A 13,290-nucleotide genomic window follows, 5' to 3' on the forward strand; every position below is an offset into this window, starting at 1 on the left:
ATAAAAAAATAAACTTAGGGGCAAACAGTGTTCTATAGCCGGTTAAGCTATCACTTGCAATCCTGGCATCCTTTATTGGAGAGCTGGTCAGAGTCCCATCTGCTGCACTTCCAATCCAGCTCCCTGCCAATGCAGGTGGGAAAGCAGCAGATGATAGTCCAGTTACTTGGGCCTCTGTCACCTACCTACATGGGACACCCAGATTGAAGTTCCTGGTTCCTAGCTTCACCCTGGCCCAGTCCTGGCTGTTGCAGCCATTTGGGGAGTGAACCAGTCTGTCTTTCTGTCTCTCTATGATATTATGCCTTTCAAATAAATAAATCTTTTAAAACTAAAAATAAACCGAAAGTAAAACTAATCCATTATATTATCATAATTCAAAATAATCTTTATAAAAATTTTAGTATAATTTTTACAGTCTGTGTGTGTACACACACATATATTTATATATGCATATATACATATATTCACATATGGACATATATGTAAATAATGGTTTGTTTGATGAAATTTAAAATATACTATAAACAGAATAATACCACATAATGTAAGCACAAATTAAAACATATGATCTTAGTAAATTTTCCAATAATTTTGTATTTTTCTTTTATAATCATATCTTGCAAGAATTTTCCTATTGTACTAAAAATTCTTCACAATCCTGATTTTTAATGCCTATCCTATAATCTATCCTAGAAATATACTAGGAGTTATTAGACCATTCTGTTCTGGTTAGATTTAGATAGTTTCTAACTTATTTTCAACATTATTTTATAACTCTATAAAATAATTAGCAATTTTTTTTATTTATGGCATTGTAGATATTATTCCATTGGAGAAAAAATATTCCTTGAATTGATTGTGCATTATGAAACTATGAATGCTCACATATAACTAGAAGATAATTGTGTTGTACTCTTCAGAATATTGTTAATATTTTGTACTTATTATCATTTCTTCTTGGCTTAGTTAAGAACTGGTACGGAGCAGGTCACCTGTGTTTGCAAATCAGGCCCTGCTGGCTGTGTTACTTTGGGCAAGTTCCCTAGTTGCCTGAACTCCTAAACCCCTCAATTTCCTTCTTGGTGAAATGGGAACAATAATATTGCCTACCTCAGAGGATTATTTTATTGAATAAATAATGCCCATAAAATGCCAACTACATTGAGCAACACAAAGTAAATTCTCAAATATATAATTACTAAAGCCATTAATATTTTTGACAGACACAAACACCTAATGTTTTCTTTCTTCTAAAAGTTCATGGTTGGGGGGTATGGGGGCTGGCAAAGAGGGCAGGAGGGAAGTGAGTGTGCTAAGTACTCATGGTTCCAGTTACTTCTACTTACATGTATGTGTGGGGTTCAGGATTCTGATGAAATTTGTGAAGTTAAGCCAAACAAATCAGTAAGTAAATTATTACCCTGGCTATTATACACTGTCAAAAATGCTCAAACTCTTTTTGCTAGAGTAAATTAATTGGATTTAGTGTTGAATTTTTATCAGAAGTGTCATTTTACAGCCAAGGGTAATGGTACCATAATAATTCAGCAAAGAAAAGTTCTCATCCCTAAAACTGGTCAGTGACTGGATAATGACCACAAATTAAACAATAACCAGTGCCGCCCCCACAGCTGGGCAGCACACACCCTGTGGCTCCTGCTCCTCCTCCACGCAGAAGGCCATTCTTACCGGGTCTCCCATCTGTCCCTTCACTCCCACACCAGGATTGCCCTGGAAAAGAACAGAATAGAAATATAACCGCTTTTGAATTTTAAAAAAGTACTTAAAATCCATGAAGACTTCAGGTTAAATCATGGGAAGTCCAATAAAAGCAAAGATAAAATTCTGGCAAATATTGGCAGTCAGTTCTTTCAATGCACAGACTCTTATGTGTCTTAACTCATGGCTTCCTACCTTCAAACCCGGGCTCCCAGGACTGCCAGGAGGTCCCTAAATCAATGACAAAAAAATCACAAATCGGTCATCAGTTGTAGAAATTAGAATGTATCTTTGTTGGCTGTCCCAAGTTCACATTTAGGAACTTCTTAATTGTAAAACTCACATGAAGGACTTTGGATCCTGGATGGGATGCTGTTATACATGATCATGAAGCCATTGGCTTATCCCCAGGAGATCTATGCTTCAGGTGGCTGTTTCAATCACTAGGGTGGGTTTTTGCTTCTGGTGCATCAGACAGACTCTATCAAAGAGCCCTTTGGTGCCTGATCCAAGACTTCAATTTTTCTTTTTTTTTACTTTATTTTAATGTTGACTTTGGGCTTTTAGAGGGACTGCATAGGCAGTGCTGTTCTTACCATTAACCCTGGAGCTCCGGAATATCCCATGGGACCTGCAGGTCCTCTTGCACCCCTAGATCCCTAGATATATATAAAAAAAAAAAATCAATGTCTTTGTTGTAAAAAATGTAATCCTTGTCTATAGCAAGAACTGCAGCTAATCCCTAAGAAATCACAGCTTGTGCCACATCTGCCCTGGGGGATCACCTTCAACAGTAGCTATGACATGGCCATTAGAACAACACAGAGATGGACAGTAGCAGCGCTCTGAGAGGTGTGACAAACTCCCATCTGTAGGATTCAATTAAGTCCCAGAGCTTAAATGAAATCATTGCAAATAAAGCTTATAATAGCAAAAGTTTACATGGCAAACTTCTTATTAGCTACTCCTAATACCCATGGATGTTACAATTTATATATATATTATGATGCTTTTAAATTATTAATATTAATAACTAATATTAAAATATTAATGCATTTACTTCCTAATATACTTGAAAACAGTTTACAAGAGCAACATGAATGAAAACATTGGCTCCAATTCACAATCACAATCATTCATAAACAATTTTATGTAACATCTAAGTCATGGCAAAACTGCACAAAAATTGATAAGGAAAGGTTGTATCTGGGCAATGCTGGAAGAGCAGAGAGAGACTATTGGTTCTGCCACTGATTCTACCTCCAATGAATGATTTATGTAATCAAATTGCCCTCTTTAGGAGGATAAATGGGTGTTTCTTTTAACAGTGACATCAAAGTATCTCATTTATTATATAGAAATGAGTTTCAGCAGTAGTAAGGAAACCAACCTGGAAAAATAATTCCATCAGGAGCCAGAAGTTACAAAGCAAAGTTATAACCCTTGGGAAGCAAAATTACTTCTAATTTTAATCCAGTAAATATTGACAGATTGGAAAGATTAATATTATCATTCAATTAAAGATTTCAGGGAGATGGAGATGGGGCAAAATATTAAATATTATATATAATTGATGGCAAGTAAAATTGTATAGAGAAGCAATACACAGACATTTCACTTGACATATATATGTAGTTGTCACATATACATAGGTGTGTGCATTATACATGCAGTTTCTAAACAGACGTGCCTTCCTGTACATTGTATCTGTATATGCTGAGCAACACCAGATTAAGAATCAGAAAAGAGGAAGCTTGTTGAGATTTAAGGATAGCTTCACAGGTGTGCAACTTCTGCAGCCTCACAGAGCTAACTAACCTTGATTTAATACTCAATGTAGTCATCTTGAAATCCATTGTGCACTGAGTGGGCTCACAAATTATGCAGATCTAATATGCATGAAAGGCTGTTTGGGGAGCAAACAGGAGCACAAAACATGCTCGGGAGACTTACTGGTAAGCCGGGTGGTCCTGGATCCCCTCGGTCTCCCTGCAACAGTAATTACATACTCCTTTATGGGAGAAACACAACTTTTCTAAATCTTAGATTATGCACATGTAGAAATACACAAAAAATTATCCAAATTGGCCTATTTGTGCCATTTGTTTAACTTCTGAGTGTTGAGAAGACAACAGCAGAAGGGCTCTATGAGGTGATTTTTCTCTCTCCACTCTTAGGCTTGAATTTTCCTTCTACTCTTTCTCCAGAAAGATTGGGTCCTGACAACACAGAATCAAGATTTTTGTCTTTCCGTTCAAATTGTTCTAAATCCTCAATGCAATGGCCCCATTTTCTTGACATTTATCGGTCTCTTGTCTAATGGTCACATCTTGCCTTGTTGAGACACCTTGCTCTTTGGCCCATCCTAGAGTGGACATAAAGTGAATTCATGGGGGAATTCTCTCACCTCTGCCTCTGTTCAGATTTATTGCTTTGTGACTCTGCACCAAGACTCAAACTACTCTAAAGCATCAAAGAGTGTATACTCTTTTGGATACAGACTGCTTTTTAGGTGTAAAATGTACATAAGATAAAATTTAATCATTGTTAAGTACAGTTATTTCTGTGGTACTAAACATATTTACATTTTTATTCAAGCATGACCATCATCCATCTTCAGAACTTTTTACCTTCCCAAAGGAAACCCTTAACCTACTAAATACTAACTCCCCATTTCCTCCCCTAGTCCCTGGAAACCTTCACTCTACTCTTGTTCTCCATAAACTTGAGTATTTTTACAAAACTAATTTAAGTAGAATCAAACAATATTAGTCATTTTGTGACTGGCTTATTTCACTTAACCTAAGGTCATCGCTATATCCAGGATAATACATGTGTCAGAATTTCCTTCTTTTTTAAGGCTGAATAACCGTCCACTGTACACATATGCCACAAATTTAAGTTTATTCACTTAAATGTTGATTGACTCTTGGGTTCCTTTCACCTTTTATTTATTTTAATCAATACCACTGTAACCATAGGTGTACAAATACTTCAGTTTCTGCTTTCAATTCCTTCAGGCATATACTCAAAAGTGCAGTTGCTGGGTCAAATGATAATTTTATGTTGAATATAAGTATGCTGTACTTGTTCCAAAATTATCCTACTTTTGATTCTGTTTACTAATATGTAACTAAAGCTATAATAAATCCATAGTTCTTGACAAATATGAGTAGGTACAGAGAACACATAAAATACTGTGAGCTCATTAAAGAGATTACCCTTTGGGGTAGCAAAGAACTTAAGGGTCTAACAGAAGCAATCATTGTCTACTTTTCTGTAATTGAAGAATAGTCTTCCTTAGGAGAAATCACCACATGCTTTGAAAATGTACTGTATCTTTCTTCTTGATTCATCTTTTCTACTGATCTCACCCTATGTATCTATGGCTTCTCATATTGCAGAGATAAGATGGTTTCTTAAGAGTTAATTTCTGTGTTGATTGTAAGATGCTGGGAAGGGCAGAATGAATAGAAGGAGGTTGTATTTAAACAAAAAAGTAGGGTAATCTGTGTATAGTTTGTGTACTTCATTAATTGTGACAAATATACTATGAGATCTTTGCAATAGGGGAAGCTGGTTGTAACTTACAGATTGTAAGATACACCACAGTAATATGTTTTGTTTTGTTTTGTTTTGTTTTGTTTTGTTTTTGACAGGCAGAGTGGATAGTGAGAGAGAGAGACAGAGAGAAAGGTCTTTCCTTTTGCCGGTTGGTTCACCCTCCAATGGCCGCTGCGGCCAGCGCATCTCGCTGATCCGAAGCCAGGAGCCAGGTGCTTCCTCCTGGTCTCCTGTGTGGGTGCAGGGCCCAAGGACTTGGGCCATCCTCCACTGCCTTCCCGGGCCATAGCAGAGAGCTGGCCTGGAAGAGGGGCAACCAGGATAGAATCCAGCACCCCAACCGGGACTAGAACCCGGTGTGCCAGCACCGCAAGGTGGAGGATTAGCCTGTTAAGCCAGGCGCCGGCAACATAATAATATGTTAACAATAGATGAAGCTGGATCTGGGGTAAATGGAAACTCTTTGTCTTACTTCACAGTTTTTGTTTCATGAATTTTAAACTATACTGAAATAAAAATTCTTAAAATAGAGTTTATGTTTGAACATTCACATACCACTCCCTGCTAAAGCACAAAAGTATTAAATTTATCAAGATAGGCTATAGGATTTTCAAAAGCTGCAGTATCAATAGTGGTGATTTTTATTATACTGAATAATAAATATTGATATTAAAATATTTTAACTACAAAAAGCAATGGTCCTCAAAGGGGTTGATTCATCTCCACCCTTATTCCTGGGTACATTTGGTAATATCTGGAGATCTTTTTTGTGGGATAAAGAGGAGGATGTGCTAACAGCTTCTAAAGGGAAGACACCAGAGGCCATGGATGCCAGCAATATCCTCTAACATACAGGTCAGCCTGCACAACACATGAGCATCTGACCCACAATGTCAACATTGCCAAACTTGGGAAATCCTGAAATACATTCATCACTTGTGGTTCTCAATGAATAGAAGGCACTAGGATTTTGTAGCTAGAGTAACTAAAGCCAATGCATTCATTAGAAATATGGTACCATCCCAGGGTATCAATGTGATGACAAAAATCAGGATAGTTCAAAAGAAATCTCTGTTGAGGGAACACCCACCCTGCATGGGCTTAACTATTTGGGGAAAAAAATTATTTTCATCCTAACATGATCATAATACTTACCTGAATGCCTTTAATTCCACGAGAAATGAACAATGAATTTCCTTTTTCTCCACTTTGCCCAGGAAGGCCCTAAAAATAAAATATTCACTTACAGTTTTTGTATTTCCTCTTCTTTTTATTAAATAATATTTAAAATATTTGAGAGGCAGACTTACAGACAGAGAGAAGGAGATATAAAGAGAGGGAGAGACAGAGAGAGAGGACTTCCACCCGCTGGTTCACTCCCCAAATTACCACAAAGGCAGGAGCTGGGCCAATCCAAAGCCAGGAGCCAAAAGCCTATTTCAGGGTCTCCTACATTGGTAGCAGGAGCCCAAGCACTTGGGCCATCTTGCACTGCTTTCCCAAGCCATCAGCACGGAGCTGGATTGGAAGCAGAGCAGCCGGGACTCAAATAGGCACTCATATGGGATGCCGGCACTGCAAGTGGAGGCTTAACCTACCACACCACAATGACAGCTCCTGTATTTCCTTTTCTATACAAAATATTATTCTCAATAAAATTGACCTGATTATACGTTTTGCTAGAGAAGTTTCTTTATTACTACTATTATCCTAAGGTTTTCATTTACATCTATTTACTATTTAATTAATATTACTTAGGGAATTTCCCCAAAAATGTTATCTACTAATATACATTTACTAATTATTCAGCAGAGAAATTGCATTTTCCTGGTAATATAAAGCACATATGTTATTTTTGCAAATAGCCAATTTTTCTACTGTTTGTGTTCTAGGAAAAAAATTCCTGATTTTGCTCATTTCAGTAATTCGTATCAAACATAGAGCCTATAGCCTATGAATCGTTTGTCAGAGTAACTTCTAAAATCATAGCCAGTTTCTTTTGTAAGATTTTTGTATGTAGTTGCTAGTTTGCTTCAGGTAGTTTCTAAAAGTGAATGAAATACTTTAATGTATCCTTTTTCTCCCCAAGGTTTTCCTATTTAACATCTTAATATCCTATTTAATGTCTTAGCCTGGTTACCACAAATAAATTCTACCAACTTCACTATCAAGCACCTATGAAAGACAACAAAATTTCAAGATTAATCCCTCTTACAAGAACTGGAGATATTTAACAGTTTTACGGGAAGTTCTATAGGAACTGAACAATTTTATTGGAAGAGGTTACTTGAGAAATCAGGCAATTGTAGTGTTGTTCAGTTCTAATCTGCATGAATTTCAGCTGCTTTTAAGTTTAAAAGAAAATCTTCCAACAACATGGTCCAAATTCCATTTACCAGCGTGACTGCAATTGAGTCAGTGCATCCAGTAACACACTTTACTACTAGCACTTCAGACTAAAAATCACTACATAAATAACAAATGCTAATCATAACCACTGACTGGTCACATCACTCCTTTCAATGACTGTGATGGATCACTGCACATCTATTATTCAGGGCACACATAGACAGACACCAGAGCAAAGCAGGTAGTCATGCTGCCTCCTAATTTCTCAGTGACAAACAAATGACCTTTTATAAAAACAGTTGGAAGAGGGACTTGGCCAGCAAAGAAGAAAGTGAAGCAAAGGAATGAAAAATGGCAATGCTGGAAGTAAAATTCAAATACAGCACAAATAGGTCAGAGGGTAATAGCTGACCGTGGGATGTGGGCACCTATCATAAAAGACTGTATCTGTAACCCAGGAACTCAGTGAAGATGAATTCATCAACATCAAACAGGAAGGAGAAGAAAAGGATGACGCTGTGCTGGAAGAAGTGACACGGGCAAATAAGTTTCACATGAAAGGAAATTTTTGAGATATTTCATAACACTGGGAGCCGATCCAACCTAAGAAAGGAGTATGACACTTCACCATGGCAAAGAAAATATGTTCATTTAGTGTCATAAGTTAAACCATGAGAAGAAGGCAAGCACTGGTTTAACTAGTCTTGGTAAGTCTTTATAAACAAAACAATTTGATTCTCAATGTTTCAAATTATCATATGATATGTAAGTATTAATGTTTTCCATTTCTCATCAGATTTATAATTGGCAGTATAGAGTTTTTTTTTTTATTTTTTATTTTTGACAGGCAGAGTGGACAGTGAGAGAGAGAGAGAGACAGAGAGAAAGGTCTTCCTTTGCCGTTGGTTCACCCTCTAATGGCCGCCGCGGTAGCGCACTGCGGCCGGCGCACCGCGCTGTTCCAATGGCAGGAGCCAGGTGCTTATCCTGGTCTCCCATGGGGTGCAGAGCCCAAACACTTGGGCCATCCTCCACTGCACTCCCTGGCCACAGCAGAGAGCTTAAAGTCACAGGATAATAATTTTTCTCATGAGTCAAAAAGGTTATTTTGTATGATTCTAGCTTGTCTGGTCATTCTTACATTCTCATATTGCCGTGCAATGTGAGGACTGGCTATATATTAAATGGATCAAGAAGAAAGTTGTGTTGCAAAGAGACCATCATAACAAACACTGGTATTGTGGTCAGGCCTGTATGCTGTGTTACAGTTCAAATAGAGCCCAGGATCTCTCGAATGTTTATAAATCAGTAGAATGAGGCTCGGCCTGATTTAAAGAGCTTAAGAAATACACACTCACCAGACTGCATTTGAGCCTTCAGATGGTTGAGTTAAAGTAAAGAGTGTTTGAGAAGCTTAAGAATGAAAGATAGTCACAGTTTTTACTTGATACCACAAGAAAGCTGTAAATATGGATATTCTTTCTCAGTTCTACTCAGATCAGTTCTTCTGGGATTTAAAGCAAAAGGAATTCTTAAGAAGAGAAAACAGGATTACCATGGTGGTGGGTGATAAGAAAATATTTTAGAAGGCACTTGAGAGTCACATTTAATTAGGGAATGGGAAAGGCTGAAAAAAAGGTCACAGAAAATCTATTTTTAAATACCAAATAATTTTCAATCATCATCCACATTAGGTAAAAAAAAAAAGAGAGAGAAACTACACATAAGGGATAGAGGAAAGAGAAAATATAAGTGGTGGAAAGGAAATGTGAGGTGCTACTTCTTGCTGAAGATATATTTAAATAAAACATACAAAATTTTAAGAAAAAAATGTCATGACCAGTAAAGTTTTTCCTCAAGTGCTGGATATTGTCAGCTCTTTCCGTACATCCATTCCAAACCCATGCTAATTTATCTTTCTGCACTGTAGGCACTGCAAAGACAAAAACTGCATTCCCCAGTCTCCTTTGTAGCCAGATGTGAGTTAGGTTCCATCTAAGAGATGTGAAGAGAGAACTGAGGAGGAGATCATCTTCCTGGTCTGTTGCTGGTGCCAAGCGTGAAGGTAGAAAGCTGAGGGTTTGTTTGTGAGCATCTGGGTACGGAGGTGAGGGAAATGATTATAATTAGGCACAGCAACCAGACTCCAGCTCTTGTCTAGCTATGAGCCCTTGGGATCATCAGGCCCATTTTGGTCCCTGACTTCCATTCTTTTGACCATTACAGTAAGCACCAAGCTCCCTATATTAAATCTCCTTCTGTTTGAAACACCTAGAGGGGTTTATATGTCAACAGCAAATCCTAGATGATAAACATAAGTCTTGCTAATTGGCCTCTCTGCTTCCTTCTTCCTAATGTCCATTCTCTGGACAGCAGCCAGAGACATCTTAATAAAACATCAATCACATCATCTTGCTTTGCATTAGTTCCTTTTCATGGCATGGAAAAGAAAATCTAGTTCCCTTGCATGGTCTTCAAGGCCATTTATATTCTGGATCCTGCCCACTTCTCCATCTTCATTGCTTGGTCCCCTCCATTTGTTTACTATCCTTTGGGCACAGTTATATTAAGTCTATTTTATGAACACATCAAGCCTGTTCCAACCACAGTGCATTTGCACTTAAGATTCCTATGGGGATGAACTCTGGGTGTCTTACTGGAAGGCCCCCGGGGCCAGGAGCTCCTCTTTCTCCTGGCAACCCTGGTTCACCTCTTGAGCCGTTGTAGCCATCTATGCCAGGTTTGCCTCTGGGCCCAGGAGGCCCTGGGTGCCCCTGCAGGAAATAAAATTATCAGTTAAGTTTTTTTGTAAGCATAAGATAACATAAAGTTTATATAATATGGATACCTATATTGTGTTCATTGTGGTTCAAATGTTTACTTAATTTTGTAAAACTTCCTTCCCCACCCAGAAGAGCTACAGAGTATATGAAAAATAAAAACAACTTTTAAAATGTACCCAAATTTAAATTAATTTAGTTTGGAGTATTCTGGAAGATTTGGGAAGAAATATTTCTAAGAATCCTTAGAAAGACTCTATGGAATTATAATGCCCCCCAAAGATGGTTCCTCCCTCTTTGATTGTCATATTAGAAATGAGAGCCTTGGACCCACTTTCAATGTCAGAATTCAGTAGCAAATGAAAAATCTTGATGTGAGCATACACTTATTTCCAGAATACTGGACTTGACAGGATGAGTTTATCAAGCTCCTATTTTTTATTTTTTTCTCTCACCTGTTTGAAAACTTTGTTCTTGAAGTAGTGTTTTGGTTTTGGACCTTTTGTGCAAAATTGAAATGCAAACCTCCCCCCACGCATGCACTGAGATGAGAAAGCAAGAGTTTCTCTCTCTCTCTCCCCCCATATATGCATATGTATATAGACATATTTATATATATACACACACACACATACACATGGTTTTAAGGGTGTTGAGTGTTTCTCCCTTTTTAAAAAAATGAACTAAATATAGGAATACTTACAGGTATGCCATCCAAACCTGGAAATCCAGGAACACCAGTTGGGCCCTAAAATCCCAGAAAACAAAACAAAGATATAAAATTCACTAATTTTTTTTTTTTTTTTACAGGCAGAGTGGATAGTGAGAGAGAAAGACAGAGAGGAAGGTCTTCCTTTTTGCCGTTGGTTCACCCTCCAATGGCCGCTGTGGCCGGCATATCGTGCTGATCCGAAACCAGGAGCCAGGTGCTTCTCCTGGTCTCCCATGTGGGTGCAGGGCCCAAGCCCTTGGGCCATCCTCCACTGCCTTCCTGGGCCATAGCAGAGAGCTGGCCTGGAAGAGGGGCAACCGGGATAGAGTCCGGCGCCCCAACCGGGACTAGAACCCGGGGTGCTGGCGCCGCAAGGTGGAGGATTAGCCTGTTAAGCTACGGCGCCGGCCAAAATTCACTAAATTATTAAAGTAACGAGTTGATTTACTTGAAAACATTAATAGTTAATGGCCCCATGCTGGAATATGGTTAAACCCCTCCGAAATAATAATAATTCAACTGTGGTATTTAGATGTGCCTTGTAAGGCAATTAGGATTAGATAAAGTCATTGGGATGGATCCCTCATGATTGAATAGTGGAGGTTTTATAAGGAAAAAACAGACCAGAGGAGACATGCACATGCCCTCTGTCTCTTGCCATGTGCCTTGTCTTGGGACTCTGCTAGCAAGAAACCCATCATCACATGCAGCCCCTTAACCCTGGACGAGAACCATGAACCAAAAGAAAAACCCCCTCTTTATTAATAAGTACTCAGCTTCAGGTATGTTGCTATAATAACAAAACACAGACTAATGACTGATGTCTAAAAATACAAAGTTATTATCTTCTAATGTCACGTGCTTGAGTATATGTATGTGTGTATGTGTGCATGTGTGTTTGTGTGTGTGTACCAGCTCAAATAAAACATCCAATACACTGTAAACTAGAAATCCAACTTCTCAGAATCTATCCTCAAGTAACAAATTCTTGAATGTAAACACAGATAACTCATAGTATTACTTTTGCTTAGTTAATCCACATAGTTGGGGTTGAATCTCAAATTATTATCATCAGAGAATAAGTTATAGTTTTATCCATACCATGGCATATTCTGCATCATTTTTCAACTAACAAACTTAACCTACATAAAATTGATATGGACTGGTCTCTACAGCATAACATTGCATGAAAAAAGGCTCAGCATGATACACTTAGTCTGGTTTCCTGTAGGCCTTGTTACAAAGCCACGAAACAATACAACTCCCCACCGAGTACACACTTATATATTTAAGTGCATAGAAAATGTCTCAAGGATCCATATCTTCTCACAGGGCTTGGAAATGAGCATTGAGCATCCTGGAGAAGTTTAGATTTAATTTATGATAAAGTACAGCACGTATCACTTGTGACTATGAAGGCCCCAGAAAAGCAGTGCTAGTGAATGGTTAATGTGATTCTCCTGGCAGAAGCAATTCACCTTATCTCCTTTGTCCCCTGCTGCTCCAGGAAGGCCACTGTCACCTCTCATTCCTTTCTCTCCTGGAATCCCAATGGGCCCAGGGGGTCCCAGGGGTCCTATTGGACCTTGTGGTCCTAGTGGTCCTGGCTGACCCTGCAAAGGGAGATAAAAAAGAAAGGGGGCTGAGACAGTTCTTATCTTCTGACACAGCTCCAGAGTCACTTGGGCCTAGACAAAATTGGGCAGTTAGATTTGAGCACACACTAATAACAGAAGCACAAATGGTTGATGTAATACAAAAACAAGACACAGTGACATTCCCTTTTTCAATCTGAATTTTAGTTTATGACAAATTTGTATTACTGCATATGTGTGTGTGTAGTGTATATGTGTACAAACACATATATGCGCTGATTATATTCTATTATTTTCATTCTGCTAGTGACATTTATAGATCTTGGGCTGTTTAGTTAAGAAAGGAACTAAAAAATCAGTCTCATTACCATTGTGTGAGTGATACTTACTAGAGGAAAATTTGCCAGATCTCTTATGTATTTCAAATAGCTAAAAATTCACCTGCCCTTTTAAGGTGAAACATTAATTTTTTTGCTACCTTTACCATGTTTCTTAGACATGACCTGGAATTAGGCTCTGCATATCACATTATGTTTACACAACTCAACCTTCCATGAGTTAAAAGGCC

General features: G+C 38.1%; 1 protein-coding gene across 5 annotated transcripts in view; it reads right to left on the reverse strand.

Annotated features, from left to right (window-relative positions):
• COL4A4 (collagen type IV alpha 4 chain) overlaps positions 1-13,290 on the reverse strand; it is a 165,933-nt gene that overhangs the window by 91,463 nt on the left and 61,180 nt on the right. For all 5 annotated transcript variants that reach the window (XM_062192960.1, XM_062192969.1, XM_062192941.1 and 2 more), the window contains 8 exons: positions 12,606-12,740; positions 11,119-11,163; positions 10,293-10,409; positions 6,442-6,510; positions 3,676-3,711; positions 2,319-2,381; positions 1,918-1,953; positions 1,693-1,734 (listed from right to left, as the gene is read on the reverse strand). In XM_062192960.1, the coding sequence (XP_062048944.1) occupies positions 1,693-1,734; positions 1,918-1,953; positions 2,319-2,381; positions 3,676-3,711; positions 6,442-6,510; positions 10,293-10,409; positions 11,119-11,163; positions 12,606-12,740 (543 nt within the window). The remainder of the gene's footprint in view (positions 1-1,692; positions 1,735-1,917; positions 1,954-2,318; positions 2,382-3,675; positions 3,712-6,441; positions 6,511-10,292; positions 10,410-11,118; positions 11,164-12,605; positions 12,741-13,290) is intronic.

The sequence above is a fragment of the Lepus europaeus genome, chromosome 1 (genome assembly GCF_033115175.1).
Source record: "Lepus europaeus isolate LE1 chromosome 1, mLepTim1.pri, whole genome shotgun sequence".
NCBI lineage: Eukaryota > Metazoa > Chordata > Mammalia > Lagomorpha > Leporidae > Lepus > Lepus europaeus.